The 25469-nt window shown below is 43.6% G+C and overlaps 1 protein-coding gene across 1 annotated transcript in view; it reads right to left on the bottom strand.

The window, feature by feature from the left end:
- Window positions 1-1088: 1088 nt before the first annotated feature.
- LOC131489912 (cytochrome b5) overlaps window positions 1089-25469 on the bottom strand; it is a 39065-nt gene continuing 14684 nt past the window's right edge. The window contains exons 2-5 of the mRNA XM_058691810.1: window positions 10202-10330; window positions 8050-8079; window positions 3196-3230; window positions 1089-1461 (exon numbers count right to left, since the gene is read on the bottom strand). Of these exons, the coding sequence (XP_058547793.1) occupies window positions 1380-1461; window positions 3196-3230; window positions 8050-8079; window positions 10202-10330 (276 nt within the window). The 3' untranslated portion in view covers window positions 1089-1379. The remainder of the gene's footprint in view (window positions 1462-3195; window positions 3231-8049; window positions 8080-10201; window positions 10331-25469) is intronic.

Genomic DNA, 25469 nt, shown 5'->3' with positions numbered 1-25469 from the left:
CTGTGATCTACAAAGTCCTTTCCAACGTGTTTTGGTTATTTCTGAAGAACTCCGTTGCTTTTCAGTTGGCCAGCATGCCAATGGAAACTTGCAGTCACACGTAACTACAAAGCACTTAGAATCTAATTCGTCCTTCCAGTTTCCACATTCGGAAGAAAAATGGCATGAGGCCGAGGATAATAAACAAAGATGACAGAATTAGTCTCCTGGAACTCGAATGAGAAAATGAACACAGCCATACCAGAATTCCTCACGGCTCATCAGCACCAGCTAACTTTCTTCAAAACTCAGGTTCCAAATGTCCCATACCTCTTTCAAATTTTGTTTTTGCAAAGGAGGGATTGAACATTTTCTTACGTGAGCACATTAACATTTTTGGCCTCTGAAAGAGTAGTTTTTTTAAACTTTAGAACCTACATGACTGTGAACCTCTTCGGAATATTTTCAGTCTGTGAGAAGGGAGGGCTAAAATGTCCTCTCATGGTTCACAGGTTTTATTGTTTATAGTTCACAGGTTTCTTTCTTTTAATCAAAGACGAGATGGTCTCTTTTTTATAGGTCCTATAGGCTACCTTCTCTTTATCGTCTGTTTCAAGTAGAATCATTAGAAATCTTACATTTTGGGAGTGCCTGGGTGGTTCAGTCGCTCAGTCAGTTAGGCATCTGGCTTCAGCTCAGGTCACGATCTCACAGTCCCTGAGTTCAAGCCCCGCATGGGGCTCTGTGCTGACAGCTCAGAGGCTAGAGCCTGCTTTGAATTCTATGTCTCCCTCTGTCTGCCCCTCCCCCGCTTGCACTCTCTCCTCTCTCTCTCAAAAATAAACATTAAAAAAATTAAAAGAAAAAAGAAATCTTTCATTTTTTAGACCTTCCTAATTCCCTCGAAAGGGAAACTCTGCTGGAAGAGGCAGAACTGGTTGTTCAGTGAGATAAGGAGGAGCACAAGGAGAGATCCAAGGACATTCCCTTCCTCACACCATAGGGACAACTTGGGTCTGAATGACTAGTGCATTAAATGACTCTGCTGAATAATCAGATTCTAAACGTTAAAGACAATTATGTACCAAACAGACAGACAAACGTGGTGGTATATTTTAAAAGCCAGATATATTTTTAAACGATCATGCCTACAATAAGTAAATTATGTAGTGATGGAACATCAAAAAAAAGTTGATGAACAAAAGGCACATTCTAAGAGTTCAAGAGTAGAAAGAACAGAAGAGTTCCTTTTGGTTTGGTTCTAAGGTAAGAGAAAAGAGAAACAGGTGTACTAAAATGATATCTCGGGTGAACGTTTCTGTCAGCTGAAGCAGTTAACATTGGCGTCTTTCTCCCTGGTCCGAAGCAGTCTTTTCTTTCATTGACTTCTGAGAGTGTGTTTAATCTTCCTTTGTGTACAGATGGTACATCAGGGCTACCACCAGCGCTGAGATGGCGGGGATCACCCAGTTGGTCCACCAGCTGGAAAGAAAGGGCAATGATGCTTGTACGGTGCTCGATACACAGGACTCAAAACCTCTGCTCTTCTGATTACCATGAAAGCCACTGTGGCATGTTTTTATTACCTCTCTAACGTACGTGGATGAAAAACCAACTAACTCGTTAAAAGAGACATGAGCACATCACATGCCCTAATATACCAGCACCTGCTCGGCTTTATAAGAAAATGAACGGCCCCACCCCTGTTCCACTTAAATCTATTTCTATAAACTTATACAAAGAGCTATGAACCACTCACTCCCCCAATAGATGCTACCGATAACTAGTGACTTATCTAAGGACACGAACTCTCAGTTACGGATCGCAAGTTCATAAAAGCAAATATTCCTTACAGGTTTTATTCTACTCACATACACTAAGAATTTAAAATAGTACTAAACCGAGAACCAGAAAATCAAGTTTCTCATTTTGGCAGAGGCATCAACAGGTCTATAACTGGGAGAACAGCACATCTCCTCGACTGTGAAGTTAAGGACTTTGAACCACAGGATGATTAAGGTTGCTATGTCCACCACAACTTTACATTCTCCGACTCTGTTCTGAAAATCTAATCTGTACAAATGCACAATAGATTTAACGCAGGAAGAAACAGCATGCCCAAACGACTTCATCTGTGGTCCACAGGTATAAACCCAGAAAACTCCCTAACTTACACATTGTTTCAGTCCTGGTGCAAAGAACTTCTGATCTACTATAAATGGCAGATGATAGATCAAATCAGGGACAAAGCTAGGATGATCTTCAATTCAGATATGAACCTTTAATTACTTAGAAAACAAAATATACAGCTTGTAGAATGTGAATTAAGCCAGACAATCACCTATGAAGACATACATTTTCTGGCATAAACTTTCTACCCTGTAAAACTTCACACATCAACCCATACGAAGATGGAGTTCATTAACAAGATTTAAACTGCACAAGGGTTACAAATGCAATTTTCATCTTGGTGGGCTTTTCAGTTTTCATTTAGAAGGAAACTGACCTGCCCATGAAACATAGGATGAAGTGAGTACTAACCACTGCCTGAAGGCAGGCAATGTACTAGAACACCGACAGAGACTGGGGCGGTTACATTTGACAGGGTGAAAGAATAAATAAGCATAAATGTGTGGCTTTGAGCTTGGGGCCAAATATCTCTAGCTACCAGATACACAGATACATATAGTCCCAATTACACAAGTCAATATGCTAGAACTGCCAAAAATGTCAATACAACGTTGGACTATACCACAGAAATCCAGTCCCTAGAACAAGGGACTCATGTTACACTTGGAAGAACACTGAACCATGCCTAGAGGGACCTAATCACTACAATGTTAAAACCGGATCATATACTGAATGAGAAAGGAAAGAGATGTTTGCCTGGAGAGTAAAAGATTGTGCCGGCCACAGGACTACCGTGGAGAAAAAAGGAGACCCATTTGTTCAGTCTGTCCTATAGGGTAGATATGGCCAGAGGGTGAGATTCGGGGTTGTTCTGAAGAGGGTCCCGAGTCTGAGCTGACAGCTGAGGAGTGTCCTGAGTCATGTGGGTGCCAAGTGGGGACAATCCTGGGATGTCTGCTGATGGGGGGGGGGGGGGCACGGTGGACGCCTGCACCTCAAATGGGGGAGGGTCCCATAATCCCACTCTGACTCTATGAGCCTTCTGATCACAATTACTTTAAAAGAAAACTACCACGTATCACGTACCTGGAATTAGAATCAACAGTAGTAATGAGAGTCTCCTGAAACACGAGAGAAAAAGTAAACGTAAAGGGAACATCTAAACATTTATTCAATTGACTAAGGACTTCTTTTATAAGTAGGTCACAGTATTTTACTCAGTACATTCTTCCAAACACATTGAAAGGGAAAATTAACATCATAAACTTCTCACTAAAATGCCCAATTTCACCATTTTTTCAGAAGGAAAAAAATTTTAAGAATCATCTGTATGTAAATTACTTATAACCTAGATAATTTGAAAGAAAATGTTAAAAATAGCCTATATATAAAATATCCTGTACACAGTACACATCTGAATACTTTAATGGAGAAACTGAAAACAGATTATCATGAACACATACACATAACCCCACCACTACCTTCAGGAAGAGCAGTTTAATTTTTTAAAAGCACTGATGAAACATTCAATAAAAAACATTAGTTATTTCATTCAAATTTTATGTGAAGTAAAGTTACCCAAATTGTATTAAAAGACATGTCAAGCAAAAAGAGAGAAGTAAAAACAGTCATTTAAATTATAACACTCTGGGGGCACCTGGTTGGCGCAGTTAAGTGTCTGACTTGATTTCAGCTCAAGTCAAGACCTCAGGGTCATGAGATCAAGCCCCCAGTCAGGCTCTGCGCTGACAGTACAGAGCCTGCTTGGGATTTTCTGTCTCTCCCTCTCTCTCTGCCCCTCCCCAACTTGTGTGTGCACACTCTCTCTCAAAATAAATAAGTAAACTTAAGAAAATAATTAAATTAATTAATTGTAACACTGTGGACCACCACCTTTCCTGGACTCCAACTCTGACAAGACGGCTCTAAAAAGATACGGGAGGCCTTAGGGACTGGTCTCTCACACCGTCACTAGCCAAGAGCCCTCTGAAAATAAGGACGCCCTGTGCGTGTGCTGGGGTCTTTCACAGTTGCAGCCTAATTTACCTTCCAGAACTTTCTGAGAGAAGTTCTTCTTGTCGGTACCATGAAAGTGAACTAATTTTGGCTCTGGAACAATACATACTTCCCCAAACAGCTGAATAACTAAGGCCTAAGAAAAAATAAACTGTTCTGGGCTTGAAAACTTAAGAAGCATTCTTTTGAAATTTCACACCAGCGTAAGTATTAGTGCCTCAAAGGAAGGTAAGTAAGGCAGCTTCCTCAGAGAGTTCATCTCCGCAGTTTCCCAAAGCACAAGACAAGCCAGTAGCAAAACAATCAGCAGTCTGCAGTGAGGCAAAGCGACACACAGCAGGGCGCATTAGAGAAACCCCATGAAAAGGCAGAAAACTTTTAGGGAAGGGCAAGCAAAACAGTTAGGAGACCCACAAACCTGGAAACATGGCCTTTAAGATTCCTGACACAATAGGAGGGAAAAAAATAAGTCATTGAAAAAGGAAACTTCACACATCTATTATCTCTTTAAGCAATGTTAAATCTTAGCGACTACACAAAGTATTCATAACAACAGCAAGGCTTTTCAAATTTTGTATATATGAATAAAATTAACAAGGATTACCAGAAGTCAGTGGACTATGCAAAATTATTATTCAGCGATTAGAAGACACAATGAGTTGTGAAAACCAGAGTGCAACAGTTCATTAAAGGTAAAATATTATCGTCACAATAGAAAGTTAAGCCCGGAAGAGTAAAACAGAACGTGAACACAGATCTGTTATTTGCTTGTACCAAGTACATGCATTTTACCAAACATGCTGACAACTCTATGGAAACTAGGCTGGCCTGTCCTCACTCTCCAAACACTACCCTGAACGCTCATGCTAAAACAAAAACTCTTAGGGTGTTTGATCCTCTAAAGAGCTGTACTTTGGGGCGACTAGGTGGCTCAGTCGGTTGAGCGTCCAACTTCGGCTCAGGTCATGATCTCATGGTCTGTGGGTTCGAGCCCCGCGTCGGGCTCTGTGCTGACATCTCAGAGCCTGGACCCTGTTTCAGATTCTGTGTCTCCCTCTTTCTCTGACCCTCCCCTGTTCATGCTCTCTCTCTCTCTCTGTCTCAAAAATAAATGTTAAAAAAAAAAATTAAAAAAAAAAAAAAAAAAAAAGAGCTGTACTTTAAGAGATTATATATATTTCCAAGTGTTTATTTTCTGTTAGGCTCTTAACCCAGAGGTGCCTGGGAGTTACAGCAAAAGTCTGAATTATCACTTACCACAGTGCTGAAAAAGGAAACTGAAACAGTCTTGTCGATCCAGTGGTCTGAGGGGCCTAAGCTGGGTTTCTATGTGTAACTAACAAATACATCAAGACCAACAGGCAGAAAAGACTATGGCTTTTATTATAGGCTCTGCCACCTGCTCACTCCATGACCTTGAGGAGTTCAACTTCACATAGAAAGGTCAATAATTCAACCAGTGCAAGAGAAGCTCTATATAAAATAATGCAAAGCGCCTCGGGTCTTTGCGAATCAAAGTCCTCTCATTTATACATTCATCTTCCTTAGCCTAGTCCCTAAGTGGAAGGCTTTCCTAACCCATGCCTTTCCCGTGCAGAGCCCACACAAGAAGCTTCAAGAAACCGCACCTGCCAAGCTGGAGATGGGTGCTAGCCATGGTTCTGCAGCGTGTGACCTTAGACAAGGCCAACGCTCGGAACAAGGTCTGAGCTTCACTGTTCTCACCCTCCCTGGAAGGTCTCTGGATCCCACAGGGACATCACAAGAACCAAATAAGGTCATTTAAACAGCAATGATTTGAAAACCACAACCAAGAAAAGGTATTGACACTCCTGACATCCTCCGTGTAAGCAAATGTGATAGGTACAAATTTGTTTAGGAACATGTCATTTCTGTCTACAAATATCTTACTTTGGCAACTAAACACCACGTTTTCCTTTGGGCAGGTTCAAACTAGTCATCTTTGTTGCATCTTATTTTACAATTCAACTAGATATTTTAAACAGGCAACGCTGAAAAAATTCAGAGCACAGCTTACATTGATCAGCCTGCAGAGACACACAGATGGTTACACAGAGACACAACAACAGAAATATCTGAGGACTCTCGCCTGGCAAACTAGAAGCCCCAGAAAGAAAAATCCAGAAATGTGGTCACAAATTTTCCTTCACTGCATCTGCCTGTGGCCTCTAAGGAAGATGGCAAGTTCTCGGCCGCTTCCTCCACTTCTGCTGATAGAAGCAATGTCATGTGTGTTCTCAGAGAGGAAAGAGTCTGTCTTCCAGAAATGCGGCAGCGCGGTAGGGGACCCGCTGACCACCTCAGCCCTAATTTCCGTCTCTGGGCATCGTGGTTTGGGATACGGCTGGATCTACATTAAATCTAACTTGATATAATGAGCCTCATCAAACCTTTGTTTTATTACAGCTGAATGATTTGCCCCGAGATTACTAATATACTGAACACCTAACAGGAAAAAAAAAATGTATTTGTTCCCTGAGAGACTGTGGAGAAAAACCAAAAACCACATGCATCACAGGATTTCACCTGCCCCAAACAAAAGTAGCCCCCCAAAAGCTGCTAATGTCGTATGAATGAACAGCAGGGACTGTTACAGAGGCAGCAACTGTTACAGAGGCAATTCAAATTCTGAAGTCCATTTCTTATCTTCCCAAGGTATTCGGATCACCAACATTGAACTTAAGCCTTTTGGAATAGGGAAAGAAGAGAATATAAATGAAGGTGCTGTGTAGGAAACAGCACGATGCAAGACTTTTATTGTACTACCTGGGGTATAAAGGTAAGCATGGCCTTCATGCTCTATTGGATTCACTGCTTGGATTTTGCTATAGATTAAAGACAATGTCTCGTCAACAGCAGCTGGTTCTTCATACATGCCCCATGGAGTCCCACTGTTGTCCTCTAGGAAAAGCAAGAGCAGAAACCAAAATGGAAAAACTATCCTTTGTTTCTGTGGCTTAAGCAAAACTTTCCTCCAGATCCTTTAATTACAGGCCAGCAACCATCCTGTCTGCTCGTACTTGTCAGGGATTCTGGTTGTTGGCATCAGTTCTCACTATGGGTTTACCTTCAGAGGTGTGAGATCATCAGCTCACAGAGAAGGGCTAGTGAACCAGGACGTAAAACTAGTGTGCCTAGAACTGTTTTCCTTTCCTAAGGAAAAATGCCCCCAAAAGTTATTATTTAATTTGGCTAACATTAAATCCATGCAACCAATGTTTATTTTACACCTACTATGTGCCCCGGGGACACAGAGATGACGACGACACGGGTAGTGTTCTGCAAGGTTCAAGTACTAAGATCTGTCCTCAATCAGACTTTACACTCTCTGAAAACCAGGTTTGTGTCAAATCTTTCAGATTAGAAGCACAGTGCTGCTTATAAAAAGAGGCTCTTGGGGGCGCCTGGGTGGCTCAGTCGGTTAAGCGGCCGACTTCAGCTCAGGTCACGATCTCACGGTCCGTGAGTTCGAGCCCCGCGTCGGGCTCTGGGCTGATGGCTCAGAGCCTGGAGCCTGCTTCCGATTCTGTGTCTCCCTCTCTCTCTGACCCTCCCCCGTTCATGCTCTGTCTCTCTCTGTCTCAAAAATAAATAAAACGTTAAAAAAAAAAATTAAAAAAAAAAAAAAAAAAAGAGGCTCTTGAAGAGGTAGCTACTGACATTCATGAGGAAAAAATTACGTATTGAGGGTCTTACGAAGAGAACACACAAGCTGTTCTAATGAAACACAATGGCTGATCCACACATGAAGTATTTTCGTGAGCCAACAGGTTACATATTCATCTAAGCTAGAGAGACCTATGCTGGCCTCCAATATGTAAAAGACCTCTGTCCTCCAGTTTGACAGACATTAAATACAGTGGAGACACATACGGTCCTGAGACGCTGAGATGATGCACTCACCGAAGGTTTGATTATCTTTGATCTGTCATCCTGCAAAGGAAAAAAAAGCACATCATGGAATGAAAGAAAGTTTACGAAAGCATCATGTCCAAAGCACTCGCTTTTACTGAGAAGTTTTAAAAAACCTTACTCTTCGGTAATTATTAGCAATTTACGTTCCTCTACCTAGGTTGTTATTCACATAGTTTGATCCATCTGAGTTGACTGCTAAAATTAACAACTGATTAAGTGATTAGTTTTCAATCTAGAGTTCCAAGGTTTAGAACATCATCCATGATAATCCTATTTCTATGTTGATGCGCACATATGTTAGACTTGGATTTTGATCTTCAATTCAGAGAGCAGCTGGGGTCTAATTAGATTCTTCTCTTCTATCCTCTGAAATGAGTCTGTGTGTGTGTGAGTGTGTGTGTGTGTGTGTGTGTGTGTGTGTGTGTGTAATTCTGTGTGATATCCTTAGTGAATCCCTGCAATCTCCCAGTTGCAGGGCCGTAATTTTCCTAAACCTCTGGTTGAGTAAGTCCAAAATAAGGGGCATCTAAAGGTGACCACAGAGGAGCCCAGTAGGCAGGTGAGGCAGAAATGCTGTAGTCACAGCCTGAAAACCCACCTGCTCTAAACCCACAAGTTCTGGAAAGGAAAGAATCAAACATTTTAAGGGAAGTCTCTCCAGTTACCGGGAACGTACCGCACTTTGATGAAGTGTGAAGATGAAGGTGATGAAAACAGGTGGATGAATAAACTCCCCGAATGAGTGAGGGACACTTTCAGAGCACCACCTCCTGCCACCAAACAGCAAACAAAAAACCCCACCTCTCCCTTCAACTGAAATTGCTCTACAGCACATTTCTGATCTTCAGGCTTTCCATAAAAAGCCTACTTTAAGCTTTCCTCCATCCCTGATCGTCGTAAGAAACGTCAATCAACAAAACTTTTCATATGGGATTTCATCTGTCAGGGGTCTCTCAGAGTGCCTGCTTGGGCTAGGGCCACACGCCGATGCTGCTTCTTGTTAGCCTGCTTCTAACAGCACCTCAGCCCCCCTCTGGATGGCTCCTGGTGAGGCAGCATGAGCTGAGAAGCAGACTGGGGACCGTGCTGAGAGACCCCAGTGCTCTCCAGAGGTGAGAACAGCTGAATGCAGACTGTAGGATCCACTGCCTGCTTGGAGAACGACACTGCTTTTTCCCAAGCGTTCAGCCGCATTCAGATTAGCCGAGTTTCACATGCTCATTTGAAACTGCCACAGAAGGGCCAAAACTCATATTACCCCTCTAGGTTTATATAAAAGCTGAAGTAGGCCAACATTTTGCCAAAGTCAGTCCATGGACTGACACCAAAGGTAACATTCTCAAAGTTCTGGGGTAAAGTGAGAAAAAAAGAGGAGAACGTGTTGGTTTTATACAAGGTAGAGTGCACTCATTTAACAGAGGTGGGTTAAAATTTTTTTTTTTAATTTTTTTAGAATTAAAATATCCTCAGACTAATGAAAGTAGAAGGGAGTTTGTTAAGTAAAATATTTTACTCAAAAAAACAAAAACTAAAACAAAAGAACCCATGGTGGATCAATGACCCCCCACTTTCTAAAATCTGCTGCTCCAAGGGGCACCTGGGTGGCTCAGTCGGTTGGGCATCCGACTACAGCTCAGGTCATGATCTCACAGTTCGTGAGTTCGAGCCCCGCGTCAGGCTCTGTGCTGACAGCTCGGAGGCTGGAGCCTGCTTCGGATTCTGTGTCTCCCTTACTCTCTGCCCCTGCCCTACTAACGCTCTGTCTCTGTCTCTCAAAAATGAATAGACGTTAAATAAATAAATAGATAGATGGTAGATAGGTAGGTGGGTGGGTAGGTAGGGAGGTAGGTAGGTAAATCAATCAATCAATCAATCAATCTGCTGCTCTGAGAGACACTTCATAGTCTGAGAGGCGCCATGGCCTTGGGGTAGAGAGTCCTGACTCCAAGTGCCAGTGAGAACTAAGCCAGGGAAATACAAAGAAATTTCCAGCTGATTTACGACAAGAATGGTGTTCTAAAATCAGGAGGAACTGTTTTTGCTTTACTCCTTCGATTTCGTAGTACGCAAGTCTACCGTTTTGAGCAAGGTCAACTCACAACCTTAAAGAAAAGGAAAGGCCCCCCAAGAAGGTACTTACCGGATGAAGCTCTCCAATGATGTACGTTTTGGACAATTCTCTAGCATCTGTAGAGTGCCCGACATCCTCAAAGTTTTCAGTAGCATCCCCTCCAGCTTGTTCCCTTAGCACTTCTTCTCCACCAGGATGCTGTTTGAAGGAGATACAAAAAAAAAAATACGTTTTTTTCCAAGCAAATGAGTTAAAAGGAAGTGGTCAGTTTATTTAACCAAATAGGCTACTTTAGAAGTCATAGATGACAATGTGTGAGTACAACTCATCCATAATGTGGGTGAAAACAGTATACTCTTTTGTATTCAATTTCCTTCTTGGAAATACAGAAAAACCTTTCTCCAATAGTCAAGATGTCCATTTCCCCAGGTATTCATATGGCAATACACACATTAGACACATATTTTTAATCCTTTGGGAATGTCTTCTTTGCTTTTCCAGAAAGCTCTCAAAATTCTTCTTAATCTTTACCCAACCTAATTTTAATTCAGTCCTATATCCTGACCTTTGATTTCTTCGGTCTAAGTGTAGACTTATGCTACTACTCCTTAGATGATTAACTGTGTGATAATTCATCTTCAAAAAGCACCCCGTCTGCCCACCAAGCACAGGCAGAGGATAGCCTGTTGGACAGGCAAGCACATCCCCTGCCTCTCGCAGAACTTTCTAGGAGAAAGTTAAAGGAAAGCAAGCAGGTGCACCAGTGACTTGCTCAAGCTGCTGCCAGAGGGACAGATTACTGATGGGGACTGCGGAGACAAGGAAGAAAGAGGAGCACTCTACGTGGGGGTCAGGAAGAAGACCTCTGTGGAACGGAAGCATTTCAGTGCTCTTAGTTAGGTGCTTCAAATGGTTAAAACAAAGGATGGTCACAAAGCAGCAAGGGGACTGACAAGAGCGGCCAAGGCACAAACACAGATGAAGTCCAGAGATCTTCAGGCAAGGAAAGGAGTTCTCATTCAAGTCAAAAGAAAGAGCTTGGTTATTAGCATCCTAAATACTTTCATCGGGAAAAATGTCTTCTTAAATCGAGCCTCAGTATTACCTTAGTTCAAATTTACCCCACCCTTAAGCAAATCATCTATAAGTACGTGTCCAATAACTAAACAACTCTCCTTTGCATAACTGACTGCACTCTGTTCTTAATTTCTCCCAGTGATGGAAAACATAGAGGTACATGACAAAGAAGGGTAGATGATTACTCTCTTTTGAAATCCATTTCTCCTCCTACTTTGTTTAAATATATCTACTGCTATAGAAATCTACCACTTTTCTTTTCCTCTACTATTGTAAAAGTTATCCATCTACATTATAGAAAAACTGAAAGCACAAAGAAAGAAATAAAAATCACCCAATCACGTGTGGTCTTGCCATCTCAATAGGGCTGGATATACATATAGGTATATGTGTGAATAATTTTTACAAGAAAACTGTGATCATTATCTTATTTTACTTTACTTACAAAACAGTAAGTACATTACCTTACTGTTTTGTTAGGTAAAAAGCAGATTACAATACATGGTACTGAGAGCATTGCCTAGTGGTTACATACTATGTAAACTTAGGAAAATAATGGTATTGATCTCATAGTTTTTGAAGATTAAACATGTTGATATATGTGCCTAGCACATAACATACAACCAGTGAGCATTACCCAGCATTTTTATGAAATATTTTCCCAATGTCATCAAGCATCTTTCCTCAACATGACTTTTCCAACAGCTACGTAATACTACGTACCGCAGGAATTTCCAAACTTATTTAAATGTCTTCTACTGGGGGCACAGATCAGAAGTCCACTTTAAACAAACATGAGGGGCGCCTGGGTGGCTCAGTCGGTTAAGTGGCCGACTTCGGCTCAGGTCACGATCTCGCGGTCCGTGAGTTCGAGCCCCGCGTCGGGCTCTGTGCTGACCGCTCAGAGCCTGGAGCCTGCTTCGGATTCTGTGCCTCCCTCTCTCTCTGACCCTCCCCCGTTCATGCTCTGTCTCTGTCTCAAAAATAAATAAATGTTAAAATAATAATAATAATAATAATAATAATAATAATAATAATAAACAAACATGAGAAGCCACACCAGGGGTACAGGCAGCTGACTGGCTCACTCTGAGAGCCAATCCGAAGCTTCCTGATGTACCTCCAAGGCTGTAGCAATGGAAACCATGGTCTGTTGATTCTGTAACAGTCTGTTTAATACTGGACATGGACTGAGGAGTACAGAAGCAAAACACAAGAGATATAAAATGACTAATTTAACTCAGCACCCACAAATTATGTAAGTTCACATAATATTCTTTCCATGTGGATGGCTGAACTCATGAGTTTCTTAACTTTTGGTTCCTGGTAAGGATATGTGAATATAGACAAATCTCCCAGAGCGAACCACTACTTTCCAGTTATAACCCATAATCTTCAAAGGAAATTTGCACATGAGATTAAAAACACAGACTGGCCTTTAACAAAGCATCATAAAACTAAACAAGTTTTTAAAATAGAGAATTCTGGGGCATCTGGGTGGCTCAGCTGGTTGAGCATCTGACTCTTGATTTCAGCTCAGGTCATGATCCCGAGGTCGTGGGATCGAGCTCCACGTCAGATTCCACACTGAGCATTGGAGCCTGCTTAAGATTCTCTCTCTCTCTCTCTCTCTCTCTCTCTCTCTCTCTGTCTCTCACTCTCTCTTCGCACCCTCACCCCTCCCCGGCTCACTCACACAAACTCTTAGAGCAACACAACAGTCCTTACCCAAAAAAAAGGGCAAGTTCTCAACTTAATTTCTGACCAAGGAAACAGGAGAGTATGTCTCTCCATGTACATAAGCGTGCATCTAGCTATGATTTAAGTAAGCTCTGCCTAAACCATCTCTGTGAGGTAGTTTTTTCAGGGGGAAAAAAAAAAGTAAAACATCTTGCGTTCCACTGGTTCCACTGACCACTATTTAAGAAAAATTATAGCATCAACAAACAGACACTAAAATACCTTTGGCCTTACTCTTAAGGATTTTTTAAACAGTAAACAAATACAAAAAACAAACTGGGTGACTCAGTCAGTTAAGCATCCACCTCTTGGTTTCAGCTCAGGTCGTAAGCTCAGGGTTCATGAGTTCGAGCCCCACATCAGGCTCTGCACTGAAAGCATGAAGTCTGCTTGGGATTCTGTCTCCCTCTCTCTGTCCCTCCCCTACTTGCTCTCTCTCTCTCTCTCTCAAAATAAATAAACTTTAAAACAAGTTTAAAAGTTGATTTTTTTTTATGTTTATTTTTGAGAGAGAAACAGAGCACAAGCAGGGGAGGGAGAGAGAGAGAAGAGGGAGACAAACAATCTGAAACAGGCTCCAGACTCCCAGCTATCAGCACAGAGCCCGACCCTGGGCTCAAACCCACGAACCCATGGGATCATGACCTGAGCCGAAGTCAGAGGCTTAACCGACTGAGCCACCCAGATGCCCCAAAAGTTGATTTTTTTTTTTAAACAAAATGACTCAAGTCTTGATAAGACAGCAAAAGATACAGGACTGGCTCATTATAATATCAAATATTTTCCTTGAAACATATTTATGATGTGGGGAAGAGACACAGAGACACACACTTTGTAAAGTAAATCAAGTCTAATCACGACGGTTTGAAACTTGGTGATTCACCGTGTCACACTCTTCACTCTTGTGAGCAGATTCACGCTGCAGTCTTTTTTTTTTTTTAATTTTTTTTTAATGTTTATTTCTGAGACAGAGGGAAACGGAACATGAGTGGGGGAGGGGCAGAGAGGGAGACACAGAATCGGAAGCAGGCTCCAGGCTCTGAGCCATCAGCACAGAGCCCGATGCGGGGCTCGAACTCACAGACTGTGAGATCATGACCTGAGCCGAAGTCGGACGCTCAACCGACTGAGCCACCCAGGTGCCCCCACGCTGCAGTCTTAATACACACACATCTCACTGCACACATCTCATTTTAAGACTGTCAGCATTCTTAAGAGACAGACCTGGGGACACTGGCATTGGTGCCATCTTGGTTTCTCCCAGGGATGGTGTACAGCTATAGTTTCTGCCCAGAAACCCTGAGAAAACTTACTGCTATCTGTTAGGCAGCTTCTAGAACTGGAGAGTGACTCAAAGAAAAGGCAAGGCTTCAAAAGAGGTAAACAGTAGAATTAACAGGTGATGAAAATTATCTGAAGATTTTCTGAAAGATTTATGAAAAAGACCGAAGTACCTAGTCACACACACAGGCAAGATTAGAGGGAACAAAAGACGTGAGGCTCTCCTGAAGACTGAGCCAAGCACTGGTGAATTCTGTAACAAAAGTCTGTCCTCAGAAAGCAGCACTCACTGGGGCTCCCACTCATCCCACCATGTGGTGGCAGTCAGCAGCCCAAAGAGAGAGCGATGGGAGGGAACACTGGGGGTGACAGTAAGGAGGACACAGGAAGGACAGAACTGGGTGCAGCTATGGAAAAGTCAGCCATTTCCACCGGAGCTGGGTCCTTCTGACATAAAGTCTCCCATTTTTCCAGACGAAGATTTCTTTTTCCACTTGCAATATTACGTGCCAAAGTCAATTCACTCAACAAACACACAACAAATGTCTCTATGCGACAGACACCAGACATGGGGAGCAGAGAAGGTCCCAGCTCCTGCCTGGGGAATTTATAAACTAATAGGGACCTCACAGGAATAATCTGCAACTGTACCACTGCAGGTAAAAATCAATGTTCTGAAACAAAAGAGCACACCGCCATGAAGAATACAGCATGGACTCAGGAGTGGCTCCGCTGAGCTAAGATACAGAGCAGGAGTCAGGGTCGAGGAGGGGCAGAGACAGAGGGGTGAAGTGTCCCATGGGGGAGGGAACACAGTGAGCTCTGCGGCAGGGAGAGGCTGGCTCCGGGGAGGGCAGGCCACACGGGGCTCTAGATCTTCCTCCTGCAAGTGATGAGAAGCCATTGAGAAGATCTAAGAAGGGAAGGTGACAAAAGCAGAATTTTTTTTTTTTAAATATAACCATAGTTTTAAAAATATAACCTAGGGGCGCCCGGGTGGCGCAGTCGGATGAGCGTCCGACTCCGGCTCAGGTCACGATCTCGCGGTCTGCGGGTTCGAGCCCCGCGTCGGGCTCTGGGCCGACGGCTCGGAGCCTGGAGCCCGCTTCCGATTCTGTGTCTCCCTCTCTCTCTGCCCCGCCCCCGTTCGTGCTCTGTCTCTCTCTGTCTCAAAAATAAATAAACGTTTAAAAAATATATATATATATAACCTAGTCTTCAGAGTGAACAACAGGTAGGAGGGCAGGAGAGGATTCGGGAAGGCAGTTCGCCAAGGCCAATACAGTAATCTGGTGAGAGACAGCCTACGGAAGGCTGGTAGCAGCCAGGGACACGAACAGGTGTTAGAAGACACAGAACGCGAGAGAGGAAGGACGTCTCGGTGGAATGACGACGGTGGATGAGAGACAAGATGCAACGCGAGGCCACAGATTTGGGGCTGGCAAAATCGAACGAATGGACGTTGATGCCAACCACCGGGAACAGGAATCCTGGAGGCAGACCAGCTTCGGTGGGCAGGCTGGTTCCATCAGTGCCTCTGCACACTCACCGTGTCCACGTGCCTGGTGAGCCAGTCACCCCCTTGTCTGCCTCTGCAAAGTCTCCACCACACAAGTTATCCAAATACACATCGCTCTCACGGCATATGAAACCCCAGGTACAAACCAGGGAATACCCATAAAATAACTGGCACTAGCTTTTGCTCTTGGCATCCATAGTTGAAGGGTTATTTATAGGAAAATAGATTTGAAAAGATAAAAGACTGGCACAGCCATAATTCAGAAGACATTAACGGCCAGAGTCCCACCCCACTCCCAAGGACACTTTCCAGGAAGTCAAGGTGAACTTCCGTGGCATCGACAGTAACACTGGCAACCAGGGCCTGAAATTACAGGCCTCTCTACGGCTCACGGCATAAAAGCCCTCAGCACACGTGGCACGGTGGATCTCTTCATGAAATGCTGGCTTCTCGTGGCTGCTGGGACAGCAGGACCCCTGGCTTCACCCCCGCTGGCCACTACTTTCTAATCTCTTCATCTCCAAGTCTCAACACGGGAGCACTCCAGGGCTCAAGGCCGTGGTCCCCACCCACTCTCTACCTGTACCAGCTCTCCCAGTGATTTCATCTGGTCTCCAACCCAGAAAATCACCGTTCCCTAGCGAGTGCAGTGGAATGACACCCGACTTCCCGAGCTCCAGAGTCCTCCCACCTGCAGTCGCCGCCCCCCACACGTGCACTCAGCATCTGATGCACGTCCCAAACACAACGTAAAAACAAATGCGCCGCTTCACAGAATTTCCGTTCTCAGGGAACAGTGCCGCCATGCACCCAATTGCTACAGTCAAACTTTATTCCTCTTTCGTTCCCACTCCAATCCAGCAGCAAACCCAGGTGGCTCTCTCCAAAGCAGACTCAGGATCCAGCCACACCAACACCAAGCGTGGGTATCTACAACGGTCTCCTAGCTGGTCTGCTTCCTTTCGCACCTTCTACAATCAGCTCCCTCACACTGTCACACCACGAGGGCTTTTAGAAGAAGATTAAGATAGTCCAGGGCGGTTAGTCATGGCAGAAGTGAGGAGACTTAAAAGGGAGGTAGGAAACAGACACGCTTCAGTGACACACTGAAGGCAGTGGATCCTGCCCACACTTGCAAATATCCCAAGTCCTTCCATCTTCCCACAGAGAGGGTGAGGGTGAAGTGAGTCCTCCCTCACTCAGTTCCAGCCAGTCTTGGGGCAGGTCCTCAGACTTGCCGAACTCGTTCTCCATGTCAGATCCCTCCCAACTGCCTCCGCTGGGAATGTTGCTCTCCCAACTTCTATGTGACTCCATCTACCCTCATTCATACTCAAGTCGGCTCTTCAGATCCTTCCAGGATTTCCCTATCTAAAGAGCCCCCACACACACCCTGTTCTCTACCCACCTCCTGGCTTGCCTTCACACCATTTATTACTATCTATATTTATATCAATTTCCTCGTAAGATTCAACGAGTACAGAGACTTTAATTGATCTTACTCACCCCTACTGCCCCAAACCCTTGTCCAGTGCCTGGCACGTGGCAGACACGAAGAAACATTTATAAGTAATAGTTGGATAACTAGAGGAGATGAACACAGGTCATTACACACGGACACACTAGTTTTGGAACCGTTACATGTAACCAGTTACGTGGTTGATGACAACTTTTCATTTCAAATATTCTCTCTCCTTTTCCTGAACTATACTAGCTCTTCCCATTCAGAAACCATATAAGTTCATATTTAAATATTGCTGTCTAATTTACTTGATCAAAATATTTACTGTCTACTCTGAGCAAGACATTGTGTGGGACACCAAAAGTACAAGAAAAATCAATGTGACTTGATCCTGAAGAATCATGCACTTAAGTTGAGGTTCAAGAAATAAAATAACAGAGAAAAAACCCTTGGCCTCCATTGATACAGCCTCATGGTTCTGACTAATCATGAATGATCCACCAGGTCCTAAACATGCAGTAATATGCAACACTGCTAACCATGGACTTGAGTCATTCTCCTTGAGGGTCAGGAGCAAATGAGGCACTCAGCTACTGCCCAGCATCCATAGCACAGTGATTCTGCAGCTCAGTGATTCTCAACTTCTTTTCAAGGCTGTGATTTGTGTCACGTGACAAAAGCCTTCTTCATAACAAGCAGCTCTGAAAAAAAGTCACGGGTTAATAATGGCGATGGAAGTGAAGAGAACATCAAGAGGAGTATAATAAAGCAATGGTTTTGTTACCAGATTTCACAAACGGCTACTGAACACTTGAAATGGGGGTGAGAAACTGAAGGGAAATTTCATTTATTTAAGTGTAAATAGCCACATATGCCCAGTAACTACCACACTGGACGCTGTAGCTACAGACAACACGAACCTTTTCCAAGACATAGAGACAACCCGGGTGAAAACTGCAAAGGCGTTTCATTTGCAGCGAAGGATATGTTCTTATTATATATGTGCGTGGCAGTACACCTCCTCTCAAGGTGGGAAGGCTCATAGGCAAGAGCCTCTGGACAAGAACGAGGGCTCAGCACAAACCAAAGGGCTTTGGAAGAAAAAGCTTTTGTCAACTGATTCATCCAAGAAGGAGAGGCCAAGACAAAAGCTGGTAACGACCAAGGACCCAACAACTCTTCTCTGTGGTTTTGGCAGGTTGTAGGATCAAGCCTGACTTGTTTTACCAACCCCAGGGCGCTACAGGGTAAGGATACCGAAGTTCTTGTCTGTATAATGACAATGTGATAAAGACTAGGCTCACACAGACTACTTTACTGATTTATGCTAATTTCACACAAATTACCAGTTTATTGGCTTCAGTCCTTTTACAATCACTAAGGGTCTCAGTCCTTTCAGTCACGTTCTATTTAACATGAGAAATACAGTTGCAATTATACTTGTGAATTTGAGGATTTATAAGGGACTCACAAATATATACAAAAATGAGAAGAATAAGGCAGAAAACACAGTGTTAAATAAGTATCAAAATGCAAGGAAAGGGTAGGCCATTCCAGAGGGAGGACAGGCAACAACAGAACCTTCCACGTGCCGAATGGGGATGGTGAGGTCACCCCTCCCTCATTAATGGCATTTGCTCAGCCTGTATGGTACTCAGTGATCTAATAGGTATATTACCTGTTTTCTTACAAATTTAAGAGCTCAAAAAGGGAGAAAATATTACAAACTTGATCAGTATTTCTTCCCTGGGCACCAAGTATCAATAATAAGTTAATGAGTATTTACAGTCCTTTGGACAATACTAATAAATAGAAATGAACTCAGATTTTCGTTTCATCTTAAATGAATAGTACCATGGTAGTATTTTTATCAGGTAAACCCTGCTGAGTCACGTGCTGTGAAAAATCCACACGCTTTGGGGCACCTGGCTGGCTCAGTCCACAGGGCATGTGACTCTTGATCTTGGGATTCTTGTGTTCGAGACCCATGTTGGGGGTAGAGTTCATTTTTAAAAAGAGGGGGCGGGGGCACCTGGGTGATTCAGTCCAATGAGCATCCGACTCTTGATTTTGGCTCAGGTAATGTTCTTATGGTAGTACTATCAGGTAAACACTGTTGAGTCACGTGCTGTGAAAAATCCACACGCTTTGGGGCACCTGGCTGGCTCAGTCCATACAGCATGTGACTCTTGATCTCGGGATTCTTGTGTTGGAGCCTCATGTTGTGACTAGAGTTTATTTTAAAAAAGAGGGGGTGGGGGTGCCTGGGTGGTTCAGTCTGACGAGCATCTGACTCTTGATTTTGGCCCAGGTCATGATCTCATGGTTCTTGAGATCAAGCCTTGCATCAGGTTCCACACCTGCTTGGGATTCTTTCTCTCTCAAAATAAATAAACAGAAAGAAGAAAGAAAAGAAAGAAAGAAAGGGTAGATCCACATACTTAAAACCAATGACCAACTTGTCACTCTTCACCTACAGAGCCAACCTAGCCATGACCCCACCCACCCACTCCTCTTTCCAAATATCTCCTACTGGTAAGAATTTGCTCTAATCTGAAAAACACTCAGGGCAGGCGGAGCTCAAGTACTCTTTCGACTGCTCTGCTCAGGAGGGACACCAAGGTTATCAGGGCTAACCCCACACTCACAGCCTCCCTTCAGAAAATGTGATAAGCTTCATTCATAACCAAAGTCTAAATAATCTCACTGAGAAGACCTGTGGTCTATTTAACGCTAAGCAGCTCAATGGTCTCCACCCCAGGTCATTACAAAAAAGAACGTGACCCAAACCCCATGGCAAGACTCCCATGGTCCACTGATGTCACAGCAGGACTGTTCAAGGGGTGAAGGCTTGTCCTAGGACAGCTTCTTTCTTGCACCTCATCCCCTAACCCCTGGATCTTCTACACTTCGTAACAACCAGTCACTAGAGATACACATACAACGTGTAACTTTGTTCAAATGAGAATAAGTCTAATTTCCCCACACACGGGGGGGGGGGGGGGGGGGGGAGGGGGGGGGGAAGTATCAGAGCAAACTACAAGGTGCTTCCCCAGAGCCCAACAGGACACACGTATCCGTGGTCAGGTACAGAATAAGTGCAGTCAATGGAGGCCAAGTCTCAGATTATTTGTGTTAAGAGGCCAAGAATTCTAGTATCGACATAATGAGAGCGAGGCCTCAAATCCTTTTTAGAATGAGGCCAAAGAGAAATGCTAATAAACAAAGGAATACATGCATAATTAGAGGATTTTTTAAATTGCAGTAAAATTCTATTTCCTATTTAGTAATACACTAAATAATAATTAATAGTAATACTATGCTAAGAAAAGGACCTATAAAAAATGGCAAGATAAAAAAGATAAACTTAGGTGCCTCTCCTGATGCAGATGTTTTCAATAAGTAATAAATTCTTATTGGGAAGGCAATAATCTTTTTTTTAAGGCATTCTTTTTCTACGTTTTTTCTCAAGAGTACTTTTTTAAAATTTGAATTTCCACTTTTATCACATGCAATAGCAACATTTTTAGAAATAGCTTAATATTCTTCAAATGATTATTGTCATTAGTTTTTCTTTTGTTGTTATTTAAACTCCATTAAGGTGGAAAGATCTGTTATATCCTTACTATGCCATAGTGTGATTTGCAAACTTTTTTTAGTTTTTATTTAAATTTTACTTAGTTAACATACAGTGTAATATTACTTTCAGGAGCACAGTACAGTGATTCAACATTTTCATACAACACCACAAGTGCGCTCATCACAAGTGCCCTCCTTAATCCCCACCACCTATTTAACTCATGCCCCCCATCCATCTCCCCTGGGAAGGCAATAACCTGAATGAGAAAGAAAACATAAAATCGAAATCATTCTAGATTCAAATATGCAGCCTGCGACTACTATTAATTCTTAAACTAATTACTGGCGAAAATACTCTCTAGGTCCATTTTGTGTGTCTACTATTTGTTTCTGCAGCCGTTTTTACAGTTCCTTGGATTCTCCTCCCAGAAAATTAAGATGGGTACAAATTGTATTTGGGGGATTATTTTTGCTAGTGCTATCCCCCCTTAATAAAAACAATTTCATAAATGAGACAGTCTTAGGCTTGAGACAAAATAACATTTTTGCTTAGTCTCTGACCTTAACTCCTAGAATTCCTATTTGTTAGTCAGTCTGGAAAAAGAAACTGTAAAATTTTGTAGTCAAAAGTTAGGTCTTGTTCACAGGACAGGAAAACCTTGCATTCTTGTAAATAAAACCAGGGATGGCTTCTCATCAAGTTCATGGCTCCAGCCACCAAACTGGTCCTCCTCTCCCCAACCCCTCTCCCATTCTTACCCATCTTCTGTACCACTGCTAGAATGTTCATCTTCAAATACCAACTGTTTCATGTATCCCGCTCCAAAATCTACAGTGGTGAATTTCTGCAGGCAAATCAAATGCCTTTTGAATATCTCAACAAAGAAAGCCTCAACGCCTGCCCAGCACAGGGGTGTCCTCCGCTACACGAGCACGCGTGGGGCCAAAGCGGCTCCCTGTGTCTCTCTCTTCGCCCCACTACATTTAAACTTTTCACTGGGAGACAGCCGCCCAGAATAGAGATTTCGCCCAGCCTCCCCTGCAGCTGTGTTAGGCCATGTGCTTAAATTCTGGCTGATGGAGTAGAAGTGGAAGTGTCAGAACCACCTTCTAGAGGTCTTCTCTTTAGAATAGTGTGTCCCTTTGCCCTTTCTCTTCATCCTGCTGTCTGGAATGGGAATGCTACCTTTGAACTGGCAGATGAGAACCAGACCCCTATGGACGGCCCAGAAATACACTAGAGGTATAGTGGTGAGGGCTTGATGGAACACAGCCAGCCCACTAGGCCTGGACTGCAAAGCTTGCTTCTTTATGACGGACGAATAAATTTCTTATTCAAGCACAGTTATTTGGAGTTCTTTTTTTTTTTTTTTTTAACTTTTTTTAATGTTTATTATTTAGAGAGAGAGAGAGAGAGAGAGAGAGAGAGAGAGATGTGAGTGGGGGAGGGACAGAGAGAGAGGGAGACACAGAATCTGAAGCAGGCTCCAGCCACTGAGCCGTCAGCACAGAGCCCGACGCGGGGCTCGAACTCACAGACCGCGAGATCATGACCCGAGCAGAAGTCCGATGCTTAACCGACTGAGTCACCCAGGGGCCCCTGGAGTTCATCTGAGATTAATTCTAACCACTACATCCATCATTTTGTCAATACCATGTGCCAGGCACTAAAGTCCTAAAGCATATAAAAGATGTGAATAAACGTATTCCCAGTGTCTAGAAACGTAAAACCAAGTTAGGACAATGATCTTCACATACGGTAAACAATTAGAGCAATATTAAGAGATTAACAGTATTAACTGTTGACTGAACAAAGAAGTCTGGAAAAGCAGGGGTTGCTAAAAAATAATCTAGGCAAGAGTTAGAATTTGGATAAACGGTGGATAAAGATGAGTAAGTTTAACAAGAGTATGAATCCCAATGAACGCTTACTGGCTGAAATGTGCACGGCAGGCTTGGGTTTGTGAAGAGATCATTCTGAATAAAGCAAAACGTGTAAGGCTGTGTGATGATGGCTCATTTTGTGCGTCAGCCTGACTCGTCCAGGGATGCCCGGAGTAAACGGTATTTCTGGGTGTGTCTGAGAGGGTGTTTCTGGAGGAGATGAGCATTCGTATCAGCGGACTAGGGTAGGCTGCCCTCCTAATATGGGGGTGGGTCATCCATCCACGGAGGGCTTGAACAAAACAAACAACAGGGGAAGGAGGAATCTGCCCCTTTCTTCCACCTCACGGATTGGGCTGAGCCAGGGCATCTCATCTTGGGCCGTCAGACGTGGGCCTTTCCAGCCTCCCACTGCCCTCAATCCGTTACAGCTCCAGCGTCCATAATAAAGCTCTCTCGGCTCCCTGAAAGTCCTGCCACCCTCCACCCTATCGGTGAGCCTGGCATCAAAAGCATAAAACTGAGCTGAAGATCTGGACTCAAAAAAGTAGACTGAAGGTTAAAATCTCAGAAGTGCAAGTCGGAAAGAACCTTCAGAGACTCCACATCTTGAGATTCACAGATGAGGACACCAGAACCCAGAGAAAGGAAGCCCAGCATTACGCTGACAGATCGTGGAGGAGGCGGGACCAGGACGCTGGTGCCTGACTTGTAGTTCAGTCTTCCCCCGCCCTTTTTTGAACATGCCAATTAAATGACCGTCTTTATGTTTCTGATCAGAGTGACCTTAGGTAAGATACCCTTAAAAATAAAGTTTCTCCATAAATTTCTGTTTGGGGAAGTTAGGGGAAAATCTCTCTCACTTTTTCTAGACCCCAAGAGATTCTGTTAACCTGCTCCGACTTCTTGGGTTACCAACTAAGAAAGATTCACCAGACACAAACACGCTTCTATCGCGGGGTTCTACCCGGTGTGAGGTTATCCCCTACAAAAAAAACTCAGGAGGGTACACGGATCTGCACTACCGAACCACAACGTGTCAGGTCAAAGTCATTCCCTCTGAGAGCTTGCTTAAACAAGCAAAACAAAGGCCATCAACAAAAAAACCCTTCCCACTTAAATGTAATGTTATGTGGCCCCAAAGTCCACCAGTTCTAAAGTTTCAAATAGGATCTTCCAATGCAAACACTTAACACTGCCAAAAAAAAAAAAAAAAAAAAAAAAGTCAAATAAACATATTGTCCATAAACAATGACTAGGCAAAAATATTTATTTAAAGAGATTATCTTTAATAATCTTAAAGCTCTTAATAGTTAAGTCAAAAATGAAAACAATTCAAAGGAGTTTGGAACGTAAACAATTTATACAAGATTTAGAAAAAAGAGCCCAACCATATGTTTTCTGTAATTTCTGGACAGTTTTTCCGCACCGCCTAGGGGCTCTCACTGAATCCTCAAAGCCCAGGGACCAGAGGCTTACAGCATCATCTGAATTATTTCTCCTGGTTTCCCTCGAAGATCACGGGATGGAACTTAAAACCAGGCCTATCCCTGTGTTCTCCCGCTAGCCTGAGACCCATCCTACTCACTCAAACATCTGCCAAGTGTCATGCCAAGTTCTGTCGCTTCCAAGATGGGTAAACGATTGCCCCCATCCTCAGGGAGCTACAGTCTAAGTGAGCAAACAGACATGTCGACAAACAGTAGCTAAGCACAGTAAGCACCTGCTACCGTTGCTAACGGCACAGCAGGTGGTGGGATCCCCTCCCAGGAGCTGGAGGCCAACAAGGGCGCTAGGTAAGGAGGGATGCGGGAAGTAGGCCTGCGAAGAAGGTTCAGGAGCTGTTCCGCAGGGGCCCCCCGGAGGGACGCTCTATGCAAAGGAAACACAAGGGCATCCTGGAGGGATTGCAGGCACTAAAATAACCCGATTTCACCTGTACAAAGATGCCCCGTTTGATAGTTTTTTCACTTGTGTTTGTTATTGGATTGGGGGAGGCAATTAGAAGAATTAAGCACATATCACCTCCCATCGACTTTATAAATAATCCCTTCCCATATCACTTATCAAAATGCAAAATGAGACCCCTCTTCAGTCCCTGCAAGCCCCTTAACCTTTGTGACACCTCCCTGACCACCTCCGTGGGCTCCAACATCCACCTTCTTACACTCCTCAGGTCCCCATGTCATGGTCAGTATTCTAGAAGTTGTGATTTGTACCCCAGCTTTCACAGTTTCTGTGTCTGGGCAGTATTGTCACCCGCACAAGGTCCCGCTTTGCCACATCTCAGTGACGTGACCCAGGAAGGTGCCAGATCCTTCTGAGCTTCCATTGCCACATCATACATACCTTCCCAGGAGAGCAAACAATACAAGAAGAATGTCCGGCATGTAACAGGTGGACACAGAGAAGCTTGTCCAGAACCTAGCATGGTACCCGGCCCCCGTAAACTGCTGAAGGCCAGTTTACAAACCCAGAAGACCCCCAGCTCTTTCTACCCAGCCCTTCACCTTCAAGAGATTTCTGCGGATTAAATCACAGATGTGCTAAGCCTCACTGTCCGAAGCCATACAACCAAATCACAAGAGTTAACAGAAGCCACATTTGCAAGGACAATGAACATTGCCTACATGAAAGCATTCTAAAGGTCATGAAGATGAGGACAGATAGGTGGTGGAGCTGTGAGCCTGCGATTATCCCATAGAATGCTGGGAAAACTTCCTCTCCTTGAAGAAGGAGAATGCCCTGTGGCCAATACTTTTCATTCTACCGCTACTAAACTCTCAGCAGTAGAA

Source organism: Neofelis nebulosa, chromosome 11 (assembly GCF_028018385.1).
Source record: "Neofelis nebulosa isolate mNeoNeb1 chromosome 11, mNeoNeb1.pri, whole genome shotgun sequence".
NCBI classification, from domain to species: Eukaryota; Metazoa; Chordata; class Mammalia; order Carnivora; family Felidae; genus Neofelis; species Neofelis nebulosa.
Note: the sequence above shows the minus strand (reverse complement) of the source record. Positions and strands in the feature narration are given on the sequence as shown.